The 26,765-nt window shown below is 35.2% G+C and overlaps 1 protein-coding gene across 2 annotated transcripts in view; it reads left to right on the top strand.

The window, feature by feature from the left end:
• The first annotated feature begins 2,972 nt into the window (after window positions 1–2,972).
• The window catches only part of SGSM2_4 (Small G protein signaling modulator 2), a 99,918-nt gene continuing 76,125 nt past the window's right edge, over window positions 2,973–26,765 (top strand). The window contains exons 1-4 of one of the 2 annotated variants that reach the window (XM_051216529.1): window positions 2,973–3,067; window positions 16,453–16,520; window positions 17,192–17,267; window positions 20,103–20,424. In XM_051216529.1, coding sequence (XP_051067127.1) covers window positions 3,058–3,067; window positions 16,453–16,520; window positions 17,192–17,267; window positions 20,103–20,424 — 476 coding nt within the window. In that variant the 5' untranslated portion in view covers window positions 2,973–3,057. Of the gene's footprint in view, window positions 3,068–8,512; window positions 12,511–16,452; window positions 16,521–17,191; window positions 17,268–20,102; window positions 20,425–26,765 lie in introns of those variants that run through there. The other variant, XM_051216530.1, reaches the window with a different exon arrangement.

The following is a 26,765-nucleotide window of genomic DNA, read 5'->3' as shown; positions in this document are numbered from 1 at the left end:
GTTCGTCGAGACTCGCATCGACGACCATTCGAATCAGCATACGAAGGACCCTTCAAAGTTCTTCAACGTGAATCTAAGTACTATATAGTCGATAAGAACGGAACAAACGATAGCATCAGCATCGATCGCTTAAAAGCAGCGTATTTAAAAGGAAATCCTATCCAGGTCGATTTCCCTTCGGTACAATCGAACGACATGACTCCGACACTTATAATACCTCATCCGACAACCAACACACACGATGATACTTCGACAGTATCCGAAAATAAACTTAAAACGACGCGTTCTGGAAGAAGGGTGAGATTTCCAGAACATTTAAACGACTATTGCACGTAAGGCACTTTTCGACATTTTATATTATTTTTTTTAAAAAAAAACAATTTTAATATGCTTATATATTTTTATTTCTATTTAAAAAAAAACAGTTTTTTAACGCTATTACGTGTTCATGAGTTTATTTTCCTTTTTTTTCCGCCGACATTGTGTTTTTACGCACATACGAGTGTATTTTCGACATGCACTTACGTTTTCTTTTTTCTTTTCCAGGACGGCTGGAAAAGAACGATGACGTTTATGAGGATCCGAAATTTTCATTGTACATTTTCTTTTTTTTACTATGTTGTACCTCCGTCCCATATAGTAAGGAAAGACGACCAGATGCTGATAAATTTAGTAGGCTATCAGAAGAGTGTTTACCAACGACAAACTCGTTGGGTTTAAACTTCTGGCTGGCCACGTCTTAGGGTCGTCACTGCCCCACTAGGGGGAGTGATCTGTAGCGGTAAATAAATCCCCAAAATAAATAGCACTAAGTTTTCGACATTGGATGCTGACCATATGTTTTAGTGGACTCATCTAGCTGAAGGCGCTCGGTCAGGCATCCGCACCAGATCACGTGTGGTGACGCCGTGCTCAACATCAACCGCAATCGCTAGCCAGATTAGATCAGAGAATTCCGATATATTGGTCATCGCCAAATATACTCTTCCGATCTCCTCGACTCTGTCTTTTGATTTCTCTTGGTGGGAACGAAATATATTAGAAGGTGTTACTGGTAGAAGCGTTGTCAAACACTGAATACCTGTGGCATCATCAGTAGTATGCTTCATTTTTCTAATTCACATCAGTTTCGTCATGAACGCTGCCGTAACTATGAAAAGGATGGACAGATGTGCAAAGTTCGTCAGAGATCCAAGTCATTTACCAATGAGACATTGAATCATGGTGGATTAAGACTAACTGATTTAGAAAAAAGAATGGATTCTCTGTCACTCGCTACTGATTCCAGAAGTACTTCATATTTGGTTTAAAAATTGATTGCTAACATAAGTAAGTCCCGTTCATGTTTTGCTGATACAAGTAGCAAAAATCCAATTATTTTGGGAGGAATTTAACGTCTCTTTTAATGTTAAATTAAATCTCACAAGTAATGTGATCATTTGAATCGCTAGTCATCAGTTGACGATTATTGGTACAGTTAGCATTCCATTGAGGCACGAAGAGGAGAGTGGTTTTATTATATATTTCCTAGTTGTCGACTATGGCTCGTCTGTTCTTGGTCTAATTGGCCCAAGATTGCTAATCGTACATATTTCCTTATAACTAATGGTTCTAAAGGTGCTTTATTCAAATATCTGTCCTCACAATACTGTAAGGCCGTGGGAGATATTAAAATTCACGCAATACTTTTATAAATAAAGGAACAGTCCATATGGTCCAAAATAGGTTGTGAAGAGTGAGCAATGTAAACTGTTTGAAAACGGGAAATAAATGTCGTATTGTGCTATTTGATTATTCGTCTGTACCTGCTTACGCGCTTGTTAGGAATTTCAAATGCACTACGTTCGTTTGTGATCATCCAGTTCTATCTGGCCTAAAAAGCACTATTCCCGAAATTCTTAGCATTTTAATACTGTAGGGCCAGTGAAATGTCACTAAGCCCTAGCCAAATCATCCGGCAGTTGGGTCACTGAATATCGAGCAAATCATCGATCCTCGTCAATGTCAGGGACAATCAACGCGCATCAGTTGATCGTATGCCATGGACTGGCCCATGCGACAGTGGTCTTACTTTCGCTTGTATCTATTTTAACTAATATATTTCTGTATTAACGTCCTCTGTGTTGTACAGTCTTCAAAGCATCTATGGTACCTTGATACGTCAGTGGGGTAGTTCACATAAAGCGCTGACCACGAGGTGTGACTTCGACGTTAGCTAGTTTGTCACACCATTCACTTTTAACTCGAGTAGGCGTCCAATCATTTCGACATAGATCATCTACGTTGGTGATCTACAATAGGAATACTTCTAATCATCATAAACAATATCATTTAAATCGTCCGGTTAGGCTACCTCTTTCATGATTCCATTAAAGAATACTGCAAAGACAAAAAGAGTTTGTGGTCATTACCGCCTGAAATTAAACACTCAGCTATCATAACGGAGTTGTACTACTCAAGAAACTGAACAAGGATATTTTCAGATATAAAAGGAGGCTCGAGCTATTGTATTGGCAATAAACAGACTGCACAAACACTTGTTTGTAGTAAAATTGGATAATTAAACGAATTACCGAGCACTGTAGTCTGTCTACCACCCAACTAAATCATTTCATCTATCATCTGCTGCCATGGTTCAAAGAGAGAACATAAACATGAGTGCTTATAGTTTCACCGTTGAACAACAAGTAGCTAAAATCACGTTTAAAAAGCTGCAACTAGGCTGGTTTCTTGCACTTATTATTTGAAACGGAAAGAAAGATTGAATAAACTGAACTTTTCCCTCTAACAATTTATAGGGATTGTATGTAGCTCAATCATCCTTTCAAATTACTTAGTAACAAGTTTGAATCTGAAAAGCACCCATTTCTCTTGTCTTTCAGAAAAAACAGATACATTGCATAAATTTTTATAAACTCGGAATCAAGATTACAATTGTTTTTTCTATTCGATACCTATAACTTCAAAGGACGTATTTTTGGCGAACTTATGAGTATAGATGATGTTGACCTTGGTAACCGTTAGTCATACAAAACAACCTACAAGTTAGCTTGTGCTATGATTGGGTGTAAGTCCGATCAGTTTTCATCATTTTAAGTAATTTACAGTGTTTTAATTGATGAATCAAGAGACTTAGGACAGTGAGCTTGCTTCAAGATACCCTTTAAATCATTTGTATTTAATTCAACTATTATTCCAGACAGTAATGTAAAGACAATATCAAAATTTCACGGATGTTTAGCTGGTTATTATAAAAGTCATATGTTACGATTTCTTGGTTCGTTAGCATTTTAGATGTAAATTTTGAATCAGTAGAATTTAACTAATGTATAAGGACGAGCTAATCGGTTTTTAAGTCAAGACTCTGGAATTTTCGCACCAAATATACTCTTTATTTCGTCTTAGTATCATTGCTGCGTCATAGCTCATGTGATTGCTCGATGAAATCCATATTACTTATCTTTATTTCCGGCTCTTTCCTCTAATTTCTGATCTTCATTCCTAACGTTTCACATCAGATCTGTTTTGATCTACGTAAGTCGTTTATATCTCGTAAAATCACCCTTGGAATCGCTGACAATCGTTCTTATAACTAAGCTTTCCTTTAGGTACTCATCAATGTCACCACTGTAATAGTACTACAAACATTACATGCATAGTCTAAATAATGAATGATGCGAGACTAAAAATTCAGTGTCCATAATTTTCCTCAAATTATCCTTAATAAACATTAGAAAAGAATGTTGAAACTGATGCGAAACTTTTAATGAGTGACCCTTATGGAAGAATTTTTATTTTTAAATCCTATGAAATTTCATGAAACTGTATTCATACTCAAAGTATTCAAACTTCACAAGATGCTATAGTACACAATCAACCTGATACTCAGAAACAATGCACATGATTTGTTTACATAAAAGATCTTTCACTAAATTAATTTAAAATCATTGTCAAATTGAGTAATTTTTGTGTTACCAGAGTTTAGAAACACTCTAGTATTTTACTTCAGAAGGAGTTGTTTACACGGAATCGGGTTTGCAAATCGACAGGATTAAATAGGCTTCAACGATTACACAAAGTTTGCAGACCCAATATCTGTAGTCTCAGTTTCGTCTATAAGCAATGATATGCTTTCTTAATATGCTGTTATGTTTTCCCCATCTCTATACATAACGAACAGGTAGATTGATTTTCACCTGGCGCTTTTTGAAAAAACAATCTTCATGAGTTTTTGTGGTATTGGAATTGCGTCATTTAGCCTTAACTTTTTATTTCCCCGGGACTAATTTATTCGAAATTTCTAATGAATGTAATTTAAAAGTCACCATAAGTACACTGTTAGATTAGTATCTTACCATTACACAGTTAATAATATCGATAAAATAAACGCAAATATTTATTTGTTGTTACACGTTAGTTGGCTCTTGTTGGAACGTAGCGGATTAGGTGTTCAACATAAAAACAGCTGCGGAACATATTTTAGTTGCTCATAGAGTCTCCACAGTTTTTGATAATATTCTATGAAGCTCTTTTGCCAGAATTTGTAGACTTTCCTAGTGCTTTTCATCCCCGAGTAACCAGTGATTTTAGCATGTAGAGTTTATTTCTTCCCTCAGTTCAGTTACTTAGTAAAGTAAATTCAAATCGTTCACTTTTGAATTACTCTTTCACTATTTCAAATTCCTATGACTTGAACCAAGCCAAAACATATATAGAAGAAACAGTCTATCGTAACCAGTTCATAATATTTTGAATACTGGCAGTTTACGCTTAGTGTGGAAAGAAGTCTTAATAGATACTAAAGACGGTAAATTAATTAATTTTTTTGATAAAAAATACGGTGTAATAAACTTCAGGAAGTATGCTAAGGAAACTGTCTGGAAACAAGATTTCTAGGGTTTTGATTGAAGTTCAAACATTGAATAAATTTTTAATATTTCTTTGGATAAGTAGCTCGGGTTTTCGTCCTTAATAAATTATGACGTTTCATAATTATAACCATTTTTGAATAATAGACGAGCGCATCACCTACGCTGCAGGTGATTTGAGTTAGCACATGCCAATCAGTCTTTGTAAATCCAGATTGAGACTTTGTCGGACATCAGGACCGATTAAACTTTTAGGATGAAAGAGACGGTTGACGCACTTTATTGCTATGCTCCTCATCAAGAGCTAAGGTAACCCAACCATGAAGCAACATTTGGAATTTATAGTAAGGAAATCACATATACTAGTTGCCTTAGAATTAGTGTTGTTGATTAAAGCGTGCACAGTCATTGTTACCATGAAGTATGAACAAAGGTGTTTGTTTTCTTTTCCCTTATTTATTGTGTTTAATTCATTATTGTCAATAAACATAAAATCAAAGTTTATGTCAACCAAATTTATCAAGGGAAGTAACTTGTACCCAACTAACCTGATTTCTTTAAATAATCAAGCTTTCGTTAATTTTATTAAATGCTTCTATGTAATAACTTGTATCTATAAAGGGTTTACTACAAAATCATGATGAAAGCGCTTTGATGAAAGCGCTGTCTTATTGTCATGGCTGGACATAATTGATTTTGAGCTGTTTACTAGAATTATTTCATTTTTGAGGACATATTTCGTTCAAAATGTACGAAATGTTTTGTCTTTAACAGACTTATTTCGCCTATTTTACCTAAGTGACCTCTTAAACATCATTGTGAATCGTGTACATTACTATCTAATTTGAAACATGACAACCCTTGTAGATTGATCTTTTATTAACTTCTGTTCTAAGATAAGTATAATTACAATGAATTACATAACACGAGAGATTCATAGAAAATCTTCAGTTGGACAGCATAATCATTTCTATAGTACTGTGCTAATCGGATATAAAAGACACTTAAAATATATCCTGACTCTAATGACACCATTATAGATTAAGTGAGTAATATTCGTAACCTGCTCAGTAGAAATGTATATCTAACGAAATTCACGAAGAAACATATGAATAAGATATAAAGAAGACCAAATGTATCCATCGTTTCAAATGGAGTACTGTTCCTAAAGTTGCAATTCTTAAGTGATAATACAACAGAAAGTTGTAACTTAAAAGTTATGAAGTGAAGTGTGGAAGATATTTACTTTAGTCAAACTGAATGCAGTTTTCTATAACCACTTGATAATAAAAACCATTAATAAAGACAAGCTCCTTGACACAACTTATACCATATACAGTTTTGTAAGTCAGTCAGCTACAACGTAGGACCAGGCACATATGTGCATCGGTCCAGGTTGCCATACCGCATCAGCACAACAAGATGAACACCGGATTCATAGCAGTGGTTAGGTCAAAGGTGGTAATATATAGGAGAAAAATTGCATGTAGAGATATAGTACAAGAAGAAAAAAATGGTTCGTAGAAAGAAAGATATGAAGCGATTTCAATCTCTTAGTTTAAGGGAAGACAGGGAGTGTATACACCGACGCCATTGTGATCGATTTTGAGCCATGTCACCAGGAGTCTCCAACCATTGGTTACGATAGTCACGCAGACCCCAACCAAGTAGTCTGCATCTCCCAACATGGCTCAGACTAGAAGTTAGTGACTTCAAGAGCTGATGCCAAGTTTTGGTTTGGCCGCCCCTAACTTTCTTCCAACCATCTTCAATACCAGTTTGCATTGCACGTCGTGGTAATCGGTGTTCAGGCATACGTAACACGTGGCTCAACCATCTCAGTCGATGAAGACTCACAATCTCATCAACTGAATTACCATACCCTATTTAACCTCACTATTACTTACCCGGTGATCCCAGCAGACGCCAGCAATATTTCTAAGGCATCTGTGGTCAAATACTAGTAGCTTACGAGTGTCTTTTACTCTTAATGGCCATGTTTCGCTGCCGTAAATTAAAACAGAACGGACTGCCGCACAGTATACTCGTCCTTTTATTGATAGACGGATATCTCGCCTTCGCCATAGGTGACGTAAGTTGGCAAAAGCCAAACGAGCTTTTCGAATCCGTGCTGAGATTTCGTCAGACACCAACCCATTAGGGCTGGTCAGACTTCCAAGATAAGTGAAGTTGTCAACGCGTTCGACTACTTCACTCCCTATCATTAGTTCAGGTGTTAACGCAGACCAGTCCTGAAGCAACAACTTGCATTTAGAGGGAGAGAAGTGCATTCCAAACATTCTGGCATTGTTGCTTAGTGCTACCAGAAGACTCTGCATTTTATCAGCGTCTTCAACAAACAGGACTGTGTCATCTGCGTATTCTAAGTCGATAAGTGGACCTCCTGGATGGAGATCAATACCCGAGAACTCGGTTGACGAGAAAGTTATTTCCATCAGTAGATCTATGATGAAGTTAAACAAAAATGGGGAAAGTGGACATCCTTGACGGACACCACTTGGGGTTGCAAAAGTAGATGACACTTCGCCACAAGCCCTGACTCGACTAGTAGTGTTCGAGTAAAGAGCCTTCACAAGGTTTATGTACTTCTGCGGCACGCCTTTCAATGATAGACACTGCCACAGAGTCTCACGGTCTACAGAGTCAAATGCTGCTTTTAAGTCAAGAAAGATCACCATTGTCGGACGCCGATAAGTATGCCTGTGTTCTAGAATCTGACGAATGGTGAATATGTGATCGATGCAGCCACGACCAGGTCTGAAACCAGCTTGATTCTCTCGTGTTTGCAGTTCATGAGTCTTAGTTAGACGTCTGATAATTATCGAGGCTAGTATTTTAGATATTATATTAGTTAAACTAATCCCTCTGTGGTTGTCACAGGATGATTTTGACCCTTTCTTATACAGTTTTGTAGTTTTTTTAAGAACAATCAGATGTTTCAATTTAATCAATAAAAAACTCTTCAAATAAAGTTGATGATACACGATGTCAAACTATTTAAGGTTTTGTGGAATCTACTTAAATAAGTGTTTTAAACTAGTTATTTTGCATATGTGAATATTTCAGTAGTATGATATTTATTTATAGTTACATATTGTGCAAGGTATTTGTTGTGACTTCAAGGCCGGCTAGTTATCATGTGATTTATTTGCTAATTGAAATATGACTTATTCACTCTTGTACTGTACTAAACCAATGACTTTCGGCCGGTCTGATCAGTCTAGCGTCCTTATTGGTTCCTCACTCGCCTAACCTGTCCAGTTGAGTCCAGAACACCACTAACAGCTTCCACTATGCGAATCATTTATTTCAAACATACTTGGTTTATATAACAGCCAAACAGACCCATCACACCATAAAATAGGAAATAACATTTATACAAGATCAAGCCAAAAAGTGGCTGTAAAGGTGGGAGACTGTAATCAATAAACTGGGTACAACTTAAGAACGGTAAATCGTACAATAATAATCTATAAGTCAAAGTGAAGCTTATAATATGAAGAATATAGATGTACACAGTCTAGTTACTGAATAGTTGTACAATAAGAGTTTATATACATAACATTAATCCATTAATAGTTCTCAGAAGTCACTCGTAATTTGATCTTCACTAGGTTATAACAGTATAATATAATCATATGGTTTCAGTATAAACAATAGGACTTGTCCAATTTCCTAGATTAATGAAGAAGAAAAACCTAATGTTTTGTGATTAATTATCTTTCTATACATGTTTAAAATCAATAAAGTTAAGGATTGGCTATAGTAATGGTAAAAACTTATGTGATGAATAATATAAGAAATAGATCACTTTAGTTCGCATATGACAAAGGGAAGATATAAATAAACAATACCAAGTGAATTTAAACTTCACCTCATTGTACAAGAAAGTGGTTATCAAGACTCAGTAGCTAAGTGGATAATGCGATGGTGTTCGAAGCGAACGGTGTTGGGTTTGAGTCCCAGAGTATATATCAACTCTGAGATGAAAGTACATGACGAGTTGAAAATAGGACGAAATGCGTGTCTTAGTTTCCACTGTTAGCCAGCATCCATCTTTGCTTATAACTTAGGGGTATATCGAGGGAATCCACACAGGATGCACTTATGCCAATAACAGACTGATAAATTGTAGTCCTAAATAACAATGGGAAGTTCCAAGTAAACAACACCAAGTGAATTTAAACCATATTATTAATTTTCTCATTGACATTAAGGGATGTTATTGATTCATATCTTTTGATATCTGTGAGTTCAGTGCACATTGCCTTGATAAAACCACAAGTCATAAGTGTTTTAAGGAGATATGGACAGTAACTAGCAGTATAATTCTGGACGTCTGATTTATTCTATTTAGGACTCCTCATTTCGATCTACTGACATCAACTTCGAGTTGAAGATACGTTCAATTAATATGTCCCAAACTGAATGAAACGGATGTCCTAGATTCCATTGCTACTCACCGTCTATCTCTGCTTACAAAAATGCACTAATTATTTTCAATTTGCCTTTCCTTTAAAAATTAGTTTTGTAGAAACTTTTCGAGACTAATGAAACTATTTATAAAAGATCTTTTCGAATAATTTCTATTTGGAATGCATTTTCAACTGTAAAAAATTACTACAATTTTTCATCAGTGTGGGGTTGTGGAGATTATTAAGATCATGAACGGATTGATGTTAGACCACCAGTGAAAATCTGGAGGCACTGGATGGCCGTTCCGTTCTATTATGGGACTCCTGAGCAGTGCGTATCCATGATCCCGCTCGCGTGATTCGAATCCAGAGCCTTTGGTCTCGCGCGCAAACGCTTAACCTCTAGACCATTGAGCCGGCATCGAACGGTGCTAGTGTCTAACCTCAGTCAATCAACGAAATTGCTCTACCATCTTCCATTGTACTGAGGTAGATACCTGTATCTACACGACATGGATTAGCTCTACTGGTCATAATTAGTGCTGAGAATTGTTTACTTAAAACAACATTTATACTCTAAGATGAATCTTCTTCTTACTTCTAAACTTGTAATCATGACTAGCACTGAGATAGATTTCTTAGAATCAGAAATATGACAATAAATCATTAATACTAATAAACAAGAATTGGGGCATTTCACAAAATAGATTGAAGCTAAACATTGAACTCATTAAACAACAAGTCGCTCCTGAATTATTTGGGTTCATGAATATTAATTATTGATTGGCTACAAAAAAATAGGATCAACACAATTAATCAGTATTCCCCCTAGTATTCAGTAATCAACTATTTGATATTGGTATAAGATTGATAAATCATTTTGTGACTCTCTAAGAACATCATTTGCCTCATTTCGGTCGACCGGGCATTATCCCATCTTTTGCACAAATCGAATGATTTGTATAGCTTATATCTATTTGGTGCTTCCTTGTATTAATGAGAAGTCCCACAATGGGACGAAACGGCCATCCAGTTCTTCTAGGTTTTCCATAGTGGTCTTTCTTTAATTGACTCATGATTTCAATCATTGTAATGTTGATGTGTTTGAATTAAGGAGAAAACTATGAATAAATATTGAATAAGTCCTGATTAGGATCATTTTCTGTTGGATGAATCCACTAAAAAAACTTTAATCTTAGACAGTTTATTGAATATAACATAAGTTAATCATTATGGATCATTATTAATTAAAAGTTAGACACTGTCTATTGTTTATAAACAGATCATATAAAGTTTACGAGGTCAAGTCATATGGTTCACGATTAGAGTTAATGATCAAGATATTTTAATCTAGTTTGATTTTTATTTTGTTTTTAAAACAAACAACGAAGTCTGATAGAATGGTTTTTTCTCTTTACTTTACATTTACTTACTCCTGTTACTCCTCGTAAAGGAGCACAAGTCACCCACCAGAATTCTCCATACAACTCTGTACTGGACAATACTTTCCAGTTATTTTCAGTGGCTATACATCCTTTTCATATCTACTTCTATTTACAGACCTAATGTGTTGTTTGACCTTCCTCTTTTCCATTTCCCCTTCAGAATTATAACTAAAGCTTTGCCTTGTGATACAGTTTGATGATTTCCTCAATGTATGTCCTATCCACTTCCAACGCCTTTTCCTTATTTCCTCTTCAACTGGAAGCTGGTTTATCTTCTCCCATAAAAGTCGGTTGCTGATAATGAGTATCTTGCGTAAACAACTATTAAGAAATACTTGTGCCTTCTTGATGATTGTTGTAGAAGTTCTCCAAGTTTCAGCTGCGTAGAGTAGGACTGTCTTCCTGTTCGTATTGAAAATTGTGACTATGATATTGGTTGACAGACAGTTGTTTTGAGTTCCAGATATTCTTCAATTGTAGGAATGAGGTTCTTGCTTTGCCAATCGTCGCCTTTACGTCTGCATCTAATCCTTTTTGTTCATCAATGATGCTTCCCAGGTATGTGAAGGATTCTATATCTTCCAAAGTTTCTTCATCAAGTATGATTGGCTTGATGTTCACCGTGTTGTATTTGAGGATCTTGCCAGAATGGTACATGATCAGAAATATTTGATTTTAAGCAGTTCAAGAAGATTTTCATTTCATGGATTAACTTTAGTTTGACAACCTTTGAAAATCTAAAAATTATTAGATAACTATTTTGTTCGCTTCAGCAATGCATATGGACGACCCCATAGGTGATCGATTCCAGAACCATCAAGTCATGTAGATAATGTTTAGAAGACATATGTTAGAATAAAATGGCCCTCAAGAGCTACCTAATTTTTGCAGGTTATCTAACTAAAAGTCATTCAGTGATATGAAACGTCAAATCCAACACCGCATAACAACTACTCAAGAGAAGCTTAGTTTTAAAGTTAGAATTCATCTTTTCGAAGAATCAATATAAATAAGTCATTAATTTTCAATCATAACTGTTTTTAGGCATTTTGTTTGCGCATTCTGGAATCACCAAGTACTAATATCAAAGCATAGGTACTAAATAACTTTGATTCATTTGGTTAGGGTTTGTGTTACTATGATGATTAGAAGTATTTGAATTATAGTATGAACTAAGAATCCCAGAAATAACGTAATCAAATCAAGAAGTACTAGATAAGCACAAACGAATGTACTGTATTTAGAATTCGAAATCAAGCATTCAACAAGTACAAAGGAATCATTAGTTCATTGAAACACTACAGTTACACAACGATATCCTAAAAAATGATATCTTCTGAAAGAAAGATTAACTGCAGTGGAACCAAAACATGATATCAGTCAATAAAGTCATCAAACGTTGGACTTTTAAGTTGTGTCAAAAGAGGAGAATACTTTGTTTATGTTTGTAAGATAATCATAGTCCCTATTTCTAAACCTATAGTCTGTATTATCCCAAGTGTATTCAGTACTGATGTTCCACACTGAGACTTGATCAATAGAATTCGATCAGTAATAATTGATTAGATAAAAGCAACAATGATTATTAGTCAGTGATCAATCAATGGTAGACTTAATTATTCTTGTTTTGTTCCCTATCAAGATTATGCACACTCAATAATGAGTAATTCTATACTAAGAATGGAATCACCGTAATTGAGGTTGGCCTGTGAAGAATACTCCCTACCAATTAAAATAATCTCAGTAATCTTCATTAAGATTGTAATTACATTTTTATTTAATTACTTTCATTAACTTCGTTTTGTTTTAAAATCATGTTTTTCTATGACAGTGTTTGTCACATCGTATTTAGTTGTTTCAGTAATCTTATGATATTCTAAGAATGAGGGTTTGTGAAGAAGCACTGGATGGTCAATTCATCCATGTATGAAGTTCTCCATCAGTGCGCATGCACGATCCCTCATGTGAAACTTGAACCCAAGACGTTGGGTCTCACACGCGAATATTTAACCAATAGACTACTGAGCTGGCATCTAATGGTGTTAATGTCTAACTTCAACCAACCCACCATATTGATCGACCATTTACCATTGCCTTCAGTTGGTAATTGCCTGACAACAGACACAGTTAAACTCCCCTGGTCACTGCTTCTGTTTTATACATTTTTAATGAACATTTTTTAATTGGGAAGTTGGGTTAATAACTGATCGGGTTACCTTTTAACTATGATCTCCAATCATATTAATAGGGATAAATATATATTTGATAGATTTGTTATAGTTATAATTCTGTATTCATTCAATGGCTTAAATTCATTATCGCATCGAGTAGATCCACGTTGAATTGAATAGGGATACTGTAAGAGATTTTATGAGACACTGATTTTCAGAAAAAAAGATTCATGTTGCCGCTTTTAATCGGTATAAAAATTCATAGACGCTAAATGTCAGGGGATGATAAACAGGTTGCATGTTGCTGCACATCTGGTTCTAGATCGTTCCATCAACTTTCGAATATTATTATGATTTGCCAGTTCGATTCACATGCTTTTTTTATCGCTTGCTCAACAGTCTATAAAGAGTTAAAAGAACTAATAGTTTATAACTTTGTATAAGTGAAAAAGTCACTTGCAAAAACTTTCGCTTTTATTTGCACTTCTCACTTGTTCCTATGATAGTTTGTCTTTTCTGGTATTGCCATTACATCTAAAGTGTATGAAATCATTCAATCTATCATCTCATCTCATCGGCTTCAGATGGTACGACATCATGTCAGGCTAGATAGCTTGCTTTGTACAACTTTAATGTTTAGTAATCAATATGTTTACTTTGTTAAACTATATTGATAATATGAACCTATTTTACCGTTGGTGACTAACGTTGGAGATGGTTGGAAGAAAGTTAGGCGCGGCCAAACTAAAACGTGGCACCAGTCTCTAAAATCACTGAATGGTGAATCTTCTAGACCACCCCCCTTAATTTTAGAACAATAACAGGTCCGTGTGATTAACGTAAGCAATAGTTGGAGACTTTGAATGACATGGATCCAAATCGTTTGCGATCGAGCAGGTTCATCCAATCTTTGTCTTCCCCCAAGTTCTGATATTTTAAATTCCTCATGACTTTTTCTCTTCTCCTTTCAGTAATTTGTATTTTCTACTCGAATCGTATATTCGATGCTTCATCTTCTCTAATACCACTGATACTATTACTACTTCTACTATTCCAGGATTTGGCCTGAAAATTTAATCTCTTTGAGCTAATGAGGTATGGCAACTTGAACCAATGTACATATGTACCAGATTCTACGGTGTGACTGACAGACTGACCAGACTGAGTGATATGAAGAGATATCAAAAATAGTAAAGAAACTCTGTGCTAAAACAATGCTTTATGTTGTGTCTTTTAGACTTTGTGTTCGAGCCCTATTGGACTAGTAAAAGACTAATAATTAGACCAGCTGCTTATATCATTCAGTCTCAAGTCAGTATTTTAAGTTAAAATCACACTCAGTTTACAATGTTTTTTTTCAGTTCAAATTCCATAATGATCCTATACTTCCCTACATGAATCGTCCACTTTAAATAGCCTTATAATATCTCAAATATTAGAATTATCATTATAGAGTTGTGGAGATTATTAACACTGTTAGATGCCAGCCGGCTCACTGGTCTAGAGGTTAAGCATCCGCTCATGAGACTGCTGGCTCTGGGTTCGAATCCTGCTAGCGGGACCGTGAATGTACACTACTGAGGAGTCCCACAATAAGACGAAACAGCCATCCAGTGCTTCTAGATTTTCCATGGTGGTCTAGCTTCAATCGGTTCATAATCTCAATCAAAAACTATTAGAATTATGTTAAAAACCTGGAAGTAATCATTTTTTAATGCTGATAACTAGTACTAAACGTTCATATAGTTGTAATCATTTTTGTATTATATAATGGTTATTTATAATTGTATCCTATGGATTAAGTTGTAATATGTAGTCATTAGTCTAAATGACTTGAAATCACCTGAACTGTTTTCATCTTAGATGATTGAAACTAGTCAAGTTATAACTATGAACTTAAGTTTTTCATCAGTTAATACTCATATCCAAGAAGATAAATCTACAATATTGAACTAGTACTCTATATAGATGTTTAACCTACGTTATTCAGTATATGATTCAAAGATATTATAACTGAACTATTCAGTTCATAGTAGATCACCTGTAGAATTGAAATGTTTACTTACTTACTTATCAATTACATAATCTGTACCACTTTATAAGTATGATCAAGTTGATACAAAAGGGGTTCATTATTTAAAAAGATATGGTTGATATATTTTATTTGAACATAGCAACAAACTCATAGACGTTTTGAAATGATAAGTGTTGTATAGGATTCATGAGTTAGTAACTAGTATTTTATACAACTTGAAAGGAAATTTAAGACCACAAATTGACATAAATTGGATAAGCATTGAAAATATGAAAATACTATATATCTGTTCTGTCCTAGTATGGGACTATTCGTTTGTACGTGACCACGGCCCTCACACTAGAGATCCAACCTACAACCTACAGCCTCCCCCAAATGATAGGTTCGTAATAAGATTGTTTATGTACATAAAGTCCTTATACTTCCGCTATTGAAGTGGTATAAGTAGGCCTCAACATACACAATAAGAAGACTAATCAAATCACACTTGATGAAGAAACTTTGGAAAATGTAGAATCCTTCACATACCTGGGAAGCATAGTTGATGAACAAGGAGGATCAGATGCAGACGTAAAGGCGACGATTGGCAAAGCAAGGGTCTCATTCCTACAATTGAAGAATATCTGGAACTCAAAACAACTGTCTGTCAACCAATATCATAGTCACAATTTTCAATACGAACAGGAAGACAGTCCTACTCTACGCAGCTGAAACGTGGAGAACTTCTACAACAATCATCAAGAAGGCACAAGTATTTCTTAATAGTTGTTTACGCAAGATACTCATTATCAACAACAGACTTCTATGGGAGAAGATAAACCAGCTTCCAGTTGAAGAGGAAATAAGGAAAAGGCGTTGGAAGTGGATAGGACATACATTGAGGAAATCATCAAACTGCATCACAAGGCAAAGCTTTAGTTATAATTCTGAAGGGGAAATGGAAAAGAAGAAGGCCAAACAACACATTAGGTCTGTAAATAGAAGTAGATATGAAAAGGATGTATAGCCACTGAAAACAACTGGAAAGTATTGTCTAGTACAGAGTTGTATGGAGAATTCTGGTGGGTGACTTGTGCTCCTTTACGAGGAATAACAGGCGTAAGTAAGTAAGTAATCAAAGTGATATACGGTCTCCTATGTAATCTGAAAGCAAGGAAGCAAGCATACTTTGTACTATAAAATATTGTAATGATTACTATGGTGACTATGTATTCTAAAACTCGACGGTTGAACTGACTTAATTATCTGGATTATAACTTTCTCAAAGAAATTCAGTCTATCACTGAATGGCAATTAGACAGACAGCTCTTTATCACTTATAATCACTTCAAAATTAAGATCAGATTAACCGAAATCAAATGCAAAGGCATTCAACAGTCTCAATGTTCCAAATGAACAATAGTAACTAATATCATGTTTGTGTAGGCACAACATTCAGTCACTTACTTCAATGAGATATGACCATTTAAATTGATAAAGCTGTTTTTCTTTCTACAGCCCATAACAATAATGATAATAATGATCAAGATATTAAAGAAGATCTTTTGAAAAATGTCAAAATACAAGTAAGTCATCTGGTTTATTGATCAGATTTGATATTATTTCTAGTATAGGATTATAGAGATTGTTATATTGTGATTGAGATCATGATTGATCAATGTTAGAACACTATTAATGATCTGAAAGCACTAGACGACCATTTCATCTTAGTATAGAACTACTCAGCAATGTACACTTACGATCCCACACACGAGATTCGAACCCAGTACCTTCGGTCCGGCTAAAACAACACATTGAATACATTATTTGCACATCTTTCTTGAATTAACTTTTGCTAGTTCTATCGTTCTACCATTCTTGTTAATACCTGAACTGATTTTGCTTTTCTTTCACATCTCATGTTCCTCTTCTGTCATTAAGAATATTACTTTCAATTCTTGATACATACTACTTATATCACTCTGTGTAAGCACTACTACTATTACTACTACTACTACTACTACTACTACTACTACTACTACTACTACTACTACTACTACTACTACTACTACTACTACTACTACTACTACTACTACTCTTTAGATAAATCAGCTGATGGAAACTTGTTGATAAGTGAATAATGTGATTTTTAGTAACATGTGATAGTAGACTTATTTTAATGGATTATAAATCTTTAAATAAAGAAGTATGGTGTTTGTTTCTCAATGTGTTATTCCTTTTTTCATTTAATTCTAAGGTAAAAATGCTTATGGAAGAAGCTGTCATCCGTGGTTATGTTCATGATGATAGTGAAACAATCGGTAAACTGTGTTGTAAGTCACTACATGTTTTTTCCTCTATTCGCTATTACTTAATTGAATTAGAGAAGATTTTAGGAAGCAGATTTTAGAATAATGGTAGGTGTTAGTTAGTTAGTTGCTTACTTGCTCCTGTTACTCCTAATAGAGCATAGGACGCTGACCGACATTCTCCAACTCACTCTTTCCTGGGCCTTCCTTTCTAGTTGTTTATTCTTCTCATGTCTGTCTCCATTTCTCGGCGTGATGTGTTCTTTGATCTTCCTCTTTTCCTTTGACCTGGAGGATTCCAGATGAAGGATCGAGTTTTATTCAAAATATTAACTCTCCTTGATGGACAATTAGATTCGATTGATCAGTGAATCTAGTATCAATTCAGTATAATTATAACATAGTTTTATCCCTAATAATTCCATTTTTAAGTATTAGTGTGAATGGTTCTTGGAGGTTGTTGAATTTCATATTCTATATTACGAGGTAATTTTCGGAGTATTAGTCAAAAGCTGTGACTAATGAAACTCAACATTGTTTAATGACATTGAAAGACAGTTGCTTAATAATGCGAATGGGTTGAGTAAGGAATGTAAATCATTGGTTGTTGACTCAAGAGTGTAACGTTTAATTGGTCACTGTGACAAATGGGAATCGTGATTTCGATTCTTGTTTGGGTTTTGTATGAGCACTGATGGAAAGCCCTGTACTAGGACGAAACATTTATTTAGTACGGTCCAATTCTAAGTAGTTTTCTAATTAAGTTGAGTCCATAATGTAAACTATGAAGCACGTGATACTGCCTAAAATCATCTGGTGTTTAGTTCCTAATGATGATCACTTCTGTTATTTAGATTAAAGTGCAACTCAACCTTTTAAAAGCAAATCGTTTGAAAGCTGGTTTAATACTGTTGAACAAAGTCTGATTCTCTTCAAAATATTCCAATTGGTTACGCTGTGTGTTAATAGTTTGAGATACAATCATTAATAGTATAAGGTTGTGGAGATTGTTAGGTTTTTGATTGATATAATGAATCGACCAATATTAAACCATCATTAAGGCCCTGGAAACACTGGACAACCGTTTCGTCCTAGTGTGGGACTTCTCAACGATGCGCATCCACAACTGCACACACGGGATTCTAACCTAGAGCTTTCGGTCTCACGCGCGATTGTTAAAACTCTAGACCATTAAGTCGGCATCCAACAGCGTTAATGCATAACTTCAATTAATCCACGAAATTCAGCAACCATCTTTCATTGTCTTCGGCGGGTAACTGACTCACATACGCACGGATTAGGTCCATTGTCTTCGTGACTGGCTTCCAAATGTCCTGCCAACGCTGTGTTTTTAACGCGTTTAGATTCTTTACTTCGTCCGACAGTTTTCGTGACTTCGACGCCACGTTCTGCCACACACTACTTAAAAATATTCGTGTGAGTTGTGACAACCATAACACGTCCATAACGCATAAACAATGGGGAAAATACAGCTATGTCTGAACTAAGCATTAGAGTTTAAAAATAGTGTACCAAAGGTTACGTTTAAATTACTATAGTTTTGGAATAGACAAGGGTATGGTGGTGAATCATACATCAAATGAAAGCTTATGGTTTATGGAACAAATTCAAGACAAAACTTAATGTTAGCGTTTTACATGCTCTGAATAACGTGAAATAGTTGCCCCCCAAATAGCTACCGTTGTTTGTCATGGCTTCTTTATTTCTCTGTTCATGCCAGAACCTAACAAAACATACATCTATGACATTCTACTCAACTGTTTAAAACTTCACATGCTATTATTGTCTCTGGTTCATAGTTTTCAATTGTTTTACTCTATTGTTAATAGTTAAGTATACGAGGAAAAATGAACAGGTAAATAACTATTAGGAAAACTCAAGTGTTGAGTAGCTGTTTCGTTTTATTATGGGATTCAATAGTAGGTGTTCACGACATCGATACAAGTAATCAAATCCATGACCTTCTTTCTCGTATATGGATGCTCTACCTTTAGATAACTGAGCTGATGTTGAACAATATTAGTATCTTACCATAAAATCATCTACGATTGACTGTCGTCAATAATTGTTTTACTCACAACATAGTCAAAACTCCAGTGATCAAGATTTCTTATTAGAACACCAACAATTACATATTGAAAATAGTCACTAGTGAGCAAACGATTATGATCAATATAGGATCTCATAGGGATTATAAAATTTTCATGAATCCATACTGTTAAACAGTAATATACTGGGACAAAAACAGCTGTTCAGTGCGTACTCTTATCCTTATTATCCCAATTTGACTATCATAAAGCATATATATTATTTTTGATTGAAACCATGAGTCAATTGAAGCTAGACCACCACGGAAAACCTGGAAGCGCTGGACGACCGTTTCGTTCTAGTATGGGATTCCTCAGCAGTGAGCATCCACGATCCCACACCCCACGAGATTCGAACTCAGGACCTATCAGCCTCACGCCACGCACTTAACCAACTAGACCACTGAGCCGGCATCCAATGGTGTTAATGTCTAACCTCAACCAATCCACGAAATCGCTGGTTGAGAGCCTGGCACGGGACTGATGGGTCCTGGGTTCTAATCTCATGGGGTGCGGGATCGTGGATGCTCACTGCTGAGGAGTCCCATACTAGGACGAAATGGCCGTCAGTACCTCCACGTTTTCCATGGTGGTCTAGCTTCAATTGACTCATGATTTCAATAAAAACTTAACAATCTCCACAACACCAAAACTGATATATATTATTGTGACGTAACTAATATCCATGACATTATATATATATATATATATATATATATATATATATATATATATATATTTTGTATTATAGCATCAGTTGAAGCGGTACTTCTTTATGGAGTACGTCGAAGTATATTCACATGGATAGAAGAAGAATCCACTTATGTATTATGTCAAAAAATAGCAAAATTTTGTCCAGAAGCTCAACATACATTAAATCGTATAGATTATTATAAACAAACTATTTTAAAGAAACGTAATGATTCTGATATAAAACGTAATCTATCATCATTACATCATAATAATACAATGAATAAATCATTTATATTTAATGAAAAGTCATCATCACCATCATCATCAATGAATTTCACATTTTGGTTAAATGATAAACGTAATAATCTATTAATAAATGGGTAAATTATTCAATGTTTCAATATTCCATTGTCATATTATATTGTTTATGTTGATAAAGTCATTGAATTATTTAGTTATAACTGATAGTATTAACGAGAGCAGCAGTCCAATCACTCTTGATGGCGAAACTCTGGAAGATGTAGAATCCTTCACATACCTGGGAAGCATCATCGATGAACAAGGAGGTTCAGATGCAGATGTAAAGGTGAGGATTGACAAAGCAAGGGTCTCATTCCTACAATTGAAGAATATATGGAACTCAAAACAACTGTCTGTCAACCAATATCAAAGTGAGAATCTTCAATACGAACGTCAAGGCAGTTCTACTGTATGGAGCTGAAACTTGGAGAACTACTACAACAATCATCAAGAAGGTACATGTATTTCTAAATAGTTGTCTACGCAAGATACTGAACATCCATTGGCCGGATACCATCAGCAATAGCCTTCTGTAGGAGAGAACAATCCAGCTTCCAGCTGAAGAAGAAATTAGGAAAAGACGATGGGAATGAACTGGACATACATTACGCAAATCATCAAACCGCATCACGAAGCAAGCCCTAACTTGGAATCCTGAAGGGAAGCGGAAAAGAGCAAGGCCAAAAAACACATTACCTCGGATAATAGAAGCAGATATGAAAAGGATGAATAACAACTGGAAGGAGCTGGAAAGGATTGCCTAGGACAGGGTTGGATGGAGAATGCTGGTGAGCGGCCTATGCTCCTTCAAGAGGAGTAACAGGCGTAAGTAAGTATGATAGTATTAACGTGTTATATTGTTGATGCCAACAAATACACCAACAATAAACAGTTGATTGGAAGTCATTGACCTATTTCGCATTCTCTCTCTTTGTCTCTATATCTTGAGTTCACCTACGTATGAGGTTGTTGATGAGTACGTACTTACTTACGACTGTTGATCCTTGTGGAGGAGTATAGTCTGCCCACTAGCATTCTTCATCCAATTTTGTCCTGGACAATCCTTTTCAGCTTTTTACAGTTGCTATTCATTCTTCTCATGTCTACCACTAATTCCTGATGTAATTTGTTCTTTGACTTACCTCTTTTTATGTTTCCCTTTAGAATTCCAAGTATTGGTGAATATTACTGATGAGTAATTAATTAGGATGAAATAACTGTTTAATGCATACTCTCTGATTTTCAACACTACTCAAACTGTTATCATTTTTTGTGATGATTTGCTATATTATAGAATGGAAGTAACTACTTATCTGTTGGTTGGAATACAAGAGTCTTGTAATTCTATCAGTTTTATCTATTAAAATTAAATAAATTTCCTTCATAAAAATTTCAGCAAGTAATAATTATCAGTATAGGGTACTCACTGGAGATAATCGTGGACGGTCGCGCAATATCGTGGATTGATTTAAGTTGAGCATTAATACCGTTGTATGCCGGCTAAATGGTCTAGAGCTTAAGCGTTCACGCGTGAGACTGAAGGCCAAGGGTTCAAATCTCGCAAGCAGGATCTTGGATGCGCACTGCTGATGAGTTCCACAATAGGACGAAATGGCCGTCCAGTGCTTACAGGTTTTCACTGGTGCTCTAACATTCACGCATTCACGATATCAATCTAAATTCAACAATTACCACAAACCTACACTGAAAACAAATCATCATCAAACAGCATTACAGGATCAGCTTTTCAAGTTAGATGACTTTGAAATTTAAGCTTTGTAACTATATAAAGTATCTAAGATGGATAGTGGCTAGCAATGAAATCCATTATACACGTTTTATCCTATTTGGGACTCGTCAGCTGGATGTATCCGCATCCCAGAGTTGATGTTCACTATGGGACTCGAACTCAGTACCGTTCACTTCAAACGCCATTGCATTATCCACTTATAGCTACTGTGTCCCAAATAACAACCATCCATCTTTACTTAAAATGCTTCTAAATTAAGGCTGTATCAAGGCAATCCGCACAGAATGCATATATACCAACAAGAGACTGATCAATTGCAATCCTAAATAACAATGGGAAAATACAAGTAAAACAACACCCAAGCGAATTTAAACTTCACCTCATTGCACAAGCAAGTGGTTATCAGGACTCAGTAGCTAAGTGGATAATGCGATGGTGTTTGAAGTGAACAATATTAGGTTCGAGTCACAGAGTAAGTATCAACTCTGAGATGCAAGTACATGACGAGTCCCAAAAAGAACGAAACGAGTGTCTTAGTTTCCACTGTTAGCCACTATTCATCTTTGCTTATATAGCTCGTAACTTAGGGGCATATCGAGAGAATCCACACAGGATGCACATATGTCTACAAGAAACTGATCAATTGCAATCGTAAATAACAATAGGAAGTTCCAAATAAAACAACGCCAAGTAAACTCCAAGTTACTGAAATCATCAATGTCCAGTTATTAACAGGAACTAATTTCAAAAATTTAAATCCCCACCTTCCATTAAATTTAAAAAAAGAAAAGAAAAGACCATGATTAGATTTATTTTAGATATTTAATGGTGTATTTCCGGTTCGTTTGTTTTTTTTTAATTATTTTTGAAAATTGTCAATTATTGAATTCTTCTTATAATCACTAACTTGGTTACTATTAAAGATTAGAATACTTTAATACATTTAAAATAATATAAAGGATCATTCATTCTAACAGAATATAATCCCTAATCAATTATGTAATATGATTACATGTATACATATATTGATTAATTTAATCGATATTGATTGACTAAAATGAACCGCTTTTTAGTTTCCTTCCATTAAACTAATAAGTTAAATTAGTTTCTATGATTGAATGTAAATACCATGGTGATTTTTTTAAAAGGAATTTATGTGACTAAACATGTATCCAATGGTGTTAATGTATAACTTCAACTATTGTCTTCGGTGAGTAACTTTCTCATATACGACACGGATTAACTTCATCGGTCATAATCTCTCACTAGAACTTCAAGAATGACCTCTTAAAGTTAGTCATTAGTGAGTAAATGTTAATTATCAGTAAATGGGTTGTGAAGATTGTTGAGTTTTTTGATCGAGTTTATCAATCAATCAATGTTAGATCACTATTAAAAACCTGGAAACACTGAACGGCCGAATATCCTGGGATTAAGTCTCGTGTGTGCGGTTGTGGATACTCACCACTGAGGAGTTTTATACTAGGACGAAATAGCCATCCAGTGATTTCAGGTTTTCAATGGTGGTTTAATATTGATCCATTCATAAATCTCAATCAAAACTTAACAATCTCTACAACTCCATACTAAGAAATAGAACAGTTTATGGCTCCCGAGAAGGTGATTTTTCTAATTCATAAGACAAGTGAAAATATTGTACAGTGAATGCTCTTACCATCTCAGAAGGAAATGCACTATTCATATAAGTATTTTCAGCTTTGGTTAGCGCAGGTTTTAAAAAAAAGGAATACAGTTACGCATTTAAAAACGAGAAATGGTCCGGTAAAGATTTATTGCTTTAATGTGATCGAGTAAAGTTCTATGTGGTTGAATTTGAGCTACTAGAATGTCATTCTATGGACCTACAATTCTTAAATAACATAGTTTTGATTTTCACAAAATTTAGTCTTCTGATGGCCTTGAAGCATAATGGAAACGTTTGTAGGAAGTGTTTCTTTCACTAAATGATGCCAAACAAGTTGGTGAAGCTTAGTAGGCCCTTCTAGAGAGGAACAGGTCACATCAAAGCACGGCACAACTACCGGGGCTAGAATAGTTGTTTCTGCAATCGTTTGGACTTCGCCCAGTGACGAGCAACTCCAAATGATACATGCACCACTTTCGAAATTTTTGTCACTTTCCATTTCATATGTAATTGTGCTGTGTCTCTCTGTGGGTTACATCGAAGAACGGCACAACTACCAGGACTATAATGGTTGTTTCTGCAAACCATTGGAGTTTGCCCAATGATGAGCAACTTCATATGATATATGCACCACTTTCGAGAAAATTTTTCGTCTTTTTCCATTCCAAATGTAGTTGTGCTATGTTTATCTGTGGAGTTCGTAATTAGTTGGTGAGTATAGGTAGGGTGGGTGATTAGCCCGATTTCCACCACCCGGATTACCGTTCACGTTAGTTCATGAATCACTCGTCTCATTATCCAAGAGGCACGACGCGGACGTGTGAGTCGGATTTCGCACCATTCACTAAATGATATCAACCCCTAAATTAATGATAAGAAGTGAAGTAGTTAAGTTAATTAACCACAGAGAGATTGGAGTCTGACTGAATGAAAGTACAAATTTGTAAAAACGTTTGTTGTTATTTACGGACTTACGTCAATTATGAGATGTTTAAAGGAATCTACAGATGATCAAAACGAAAACGTGACATTTTTTCATTTAGGTCACTGACTGTTGATCTATGCTATATTAGTAGGTGCAGACTACTTCGTTAATATCTGTGAAATAATCACAAAGAAGTGGTTTGATATGCCAACGTCTCAAAATCCATCACAATACCACACATGCATTCAATAACTGTCTTCCATCCATCCCGTTCTCTCCATTCGTATTATCTATAACAGATCGTTTTTATTAACATCGACACTGTTATCATTCCTATTAGTCTGACACACATCATGGTGATTTCATTCGATTGTACTGATATGGTGTACAATGGACTGATGTACATTGGTGCTAAGCTCTATGTGGAATACAACAGACCGACTTACTCAGATTCGAGAAATCTTTTAATAGAATGTGAAGGCTGATAATACTACATGAGTGTTTAAACTATAGTAGATGAGACAGGACTCGAACATACAATCTATTGAATAGGGATCGAATGATTTTCGTTACTAAACCACTGCTTTCAATGTCATGTAATTGTTCTGCATGCTCTCACACGACATTCTCTATTCTATTTCAATCGTCATTCAATTTACACTCATTCATCTTTGTTACGTTGTAGTAAACAAGATCTGAGGGGGGAAAGATCAATCTATAATTTAGTGCAAAATTACAGTATCTTCTTAAAATATGAAAACTATGCATCAAATACTTCATTTGCACATCTCCAATCAGTTGTCTCTCACAAATTTCATCGTTCCCTCATTCCTCTTGTTATTACAATTACTCTCTGTTTATATTCGCGTTCACTTCAATTCGATCTTCTCAATCTTGTGTTGCTATGCAATCCACTTCCAATTCGTCTTACATACTAATTATATTTTCCAACACAAGTAACATCCAACACAACATCACTCAACGTTACACTATCTATCACTATCACTGTCACTGAATATCACATGTATGCACGTACACATACACTCACACTCACACACGCACACATACACACACACGCACACCAACAAAACAATCACCCCTCTGTGAATTTTATAAAATCACAAATGCTTATTAGTGAGTCATGACTTCTCTCATTTCTAATTAATTATCTCCGTTTTATAGGATTGTATAACTTCAAAACTGATGTCTGTCAGAAGAGATTTACACCCATTGTTTTATACTATCCTAATTAATGGATTCATTGTAGAAAGTGTACTACATTGTCGAATGAATTGAGTATTATCCATGAATTTGCCTACTCGATGAGATATTGTAAATCAATGATTTTGAATAATTACTTGGTTCGAGTGTCATGTGTGGAATTGTGGATACGAACTGTTGAGGAGTGTCATACTAGGACGAAACGGCTGTTGAGTGATTGCAGGTTTTCAATGGTGTTTTAACTTAGATGGACTATATGAATTTAACTGTGAAAATTGGCTAAGTTACTTTATTTCTAGTTTTTCACACAAGTCCAATTTTCTGTTAATTAATTTGTAATGTGAATGACTTGAGAGTATGGTGCACTTTGTTTGACTATCTTTATCTGGGTTTAGTACTAATGGATACTAGTCTGATAGGTATGTCTATACTTTCTTCGGAAGTTGTGTTATATATCGAATTCGTACTGATCTCAGTTATTGTCCACAGTTTAAGACGTTATTAATGAATGACTTAAATATTGATCAATTGCTTATGGAGGTGAAATATTTGCGCGTAATTCGAATCATACTTTATCTCTTATCACTTACCTACTTATGCCAGTTACCCCTCGTTGAGATACATAGGCCTCCCATCAGTAAATCGTAATTCATTTCTTCAAAATTATTTCTATTTGTTTGTTGGTTGGGATAATACCCGAAAGTACAAGTTGAAGTAGATGATTTTCATAGAGAGAATGAATCCTTAAGAATGTCTATCGCATTCTGTTCAAATATCTCTTCGATTAATTGTACTTGAATCTCATTGTTGATATTATTCCTGACACTTGAGCGTAGTAGCCTTCTTTCTCTATATGTCAAGAGAGGCTATTCATTTTAGA

This window comes from Schistosoma haematobium, chromosome 4 (assembly GCF_000699445.3).
Source record: "Schistosoma haematobium chromosome 4, whole genome shotgun sequence".
NCBI classification, from domain to species: Eukaryota; Metazoa; Platyhelminthes; class Trematoda; order Strigeidida; family Schistosomatidae; genus Schistosoma; species Schistosoma haematobium.
Note: the sequence above shows the minus strand (reverse complement) of the source record. Positions and strands in the feature narration are given on the sequence as shown.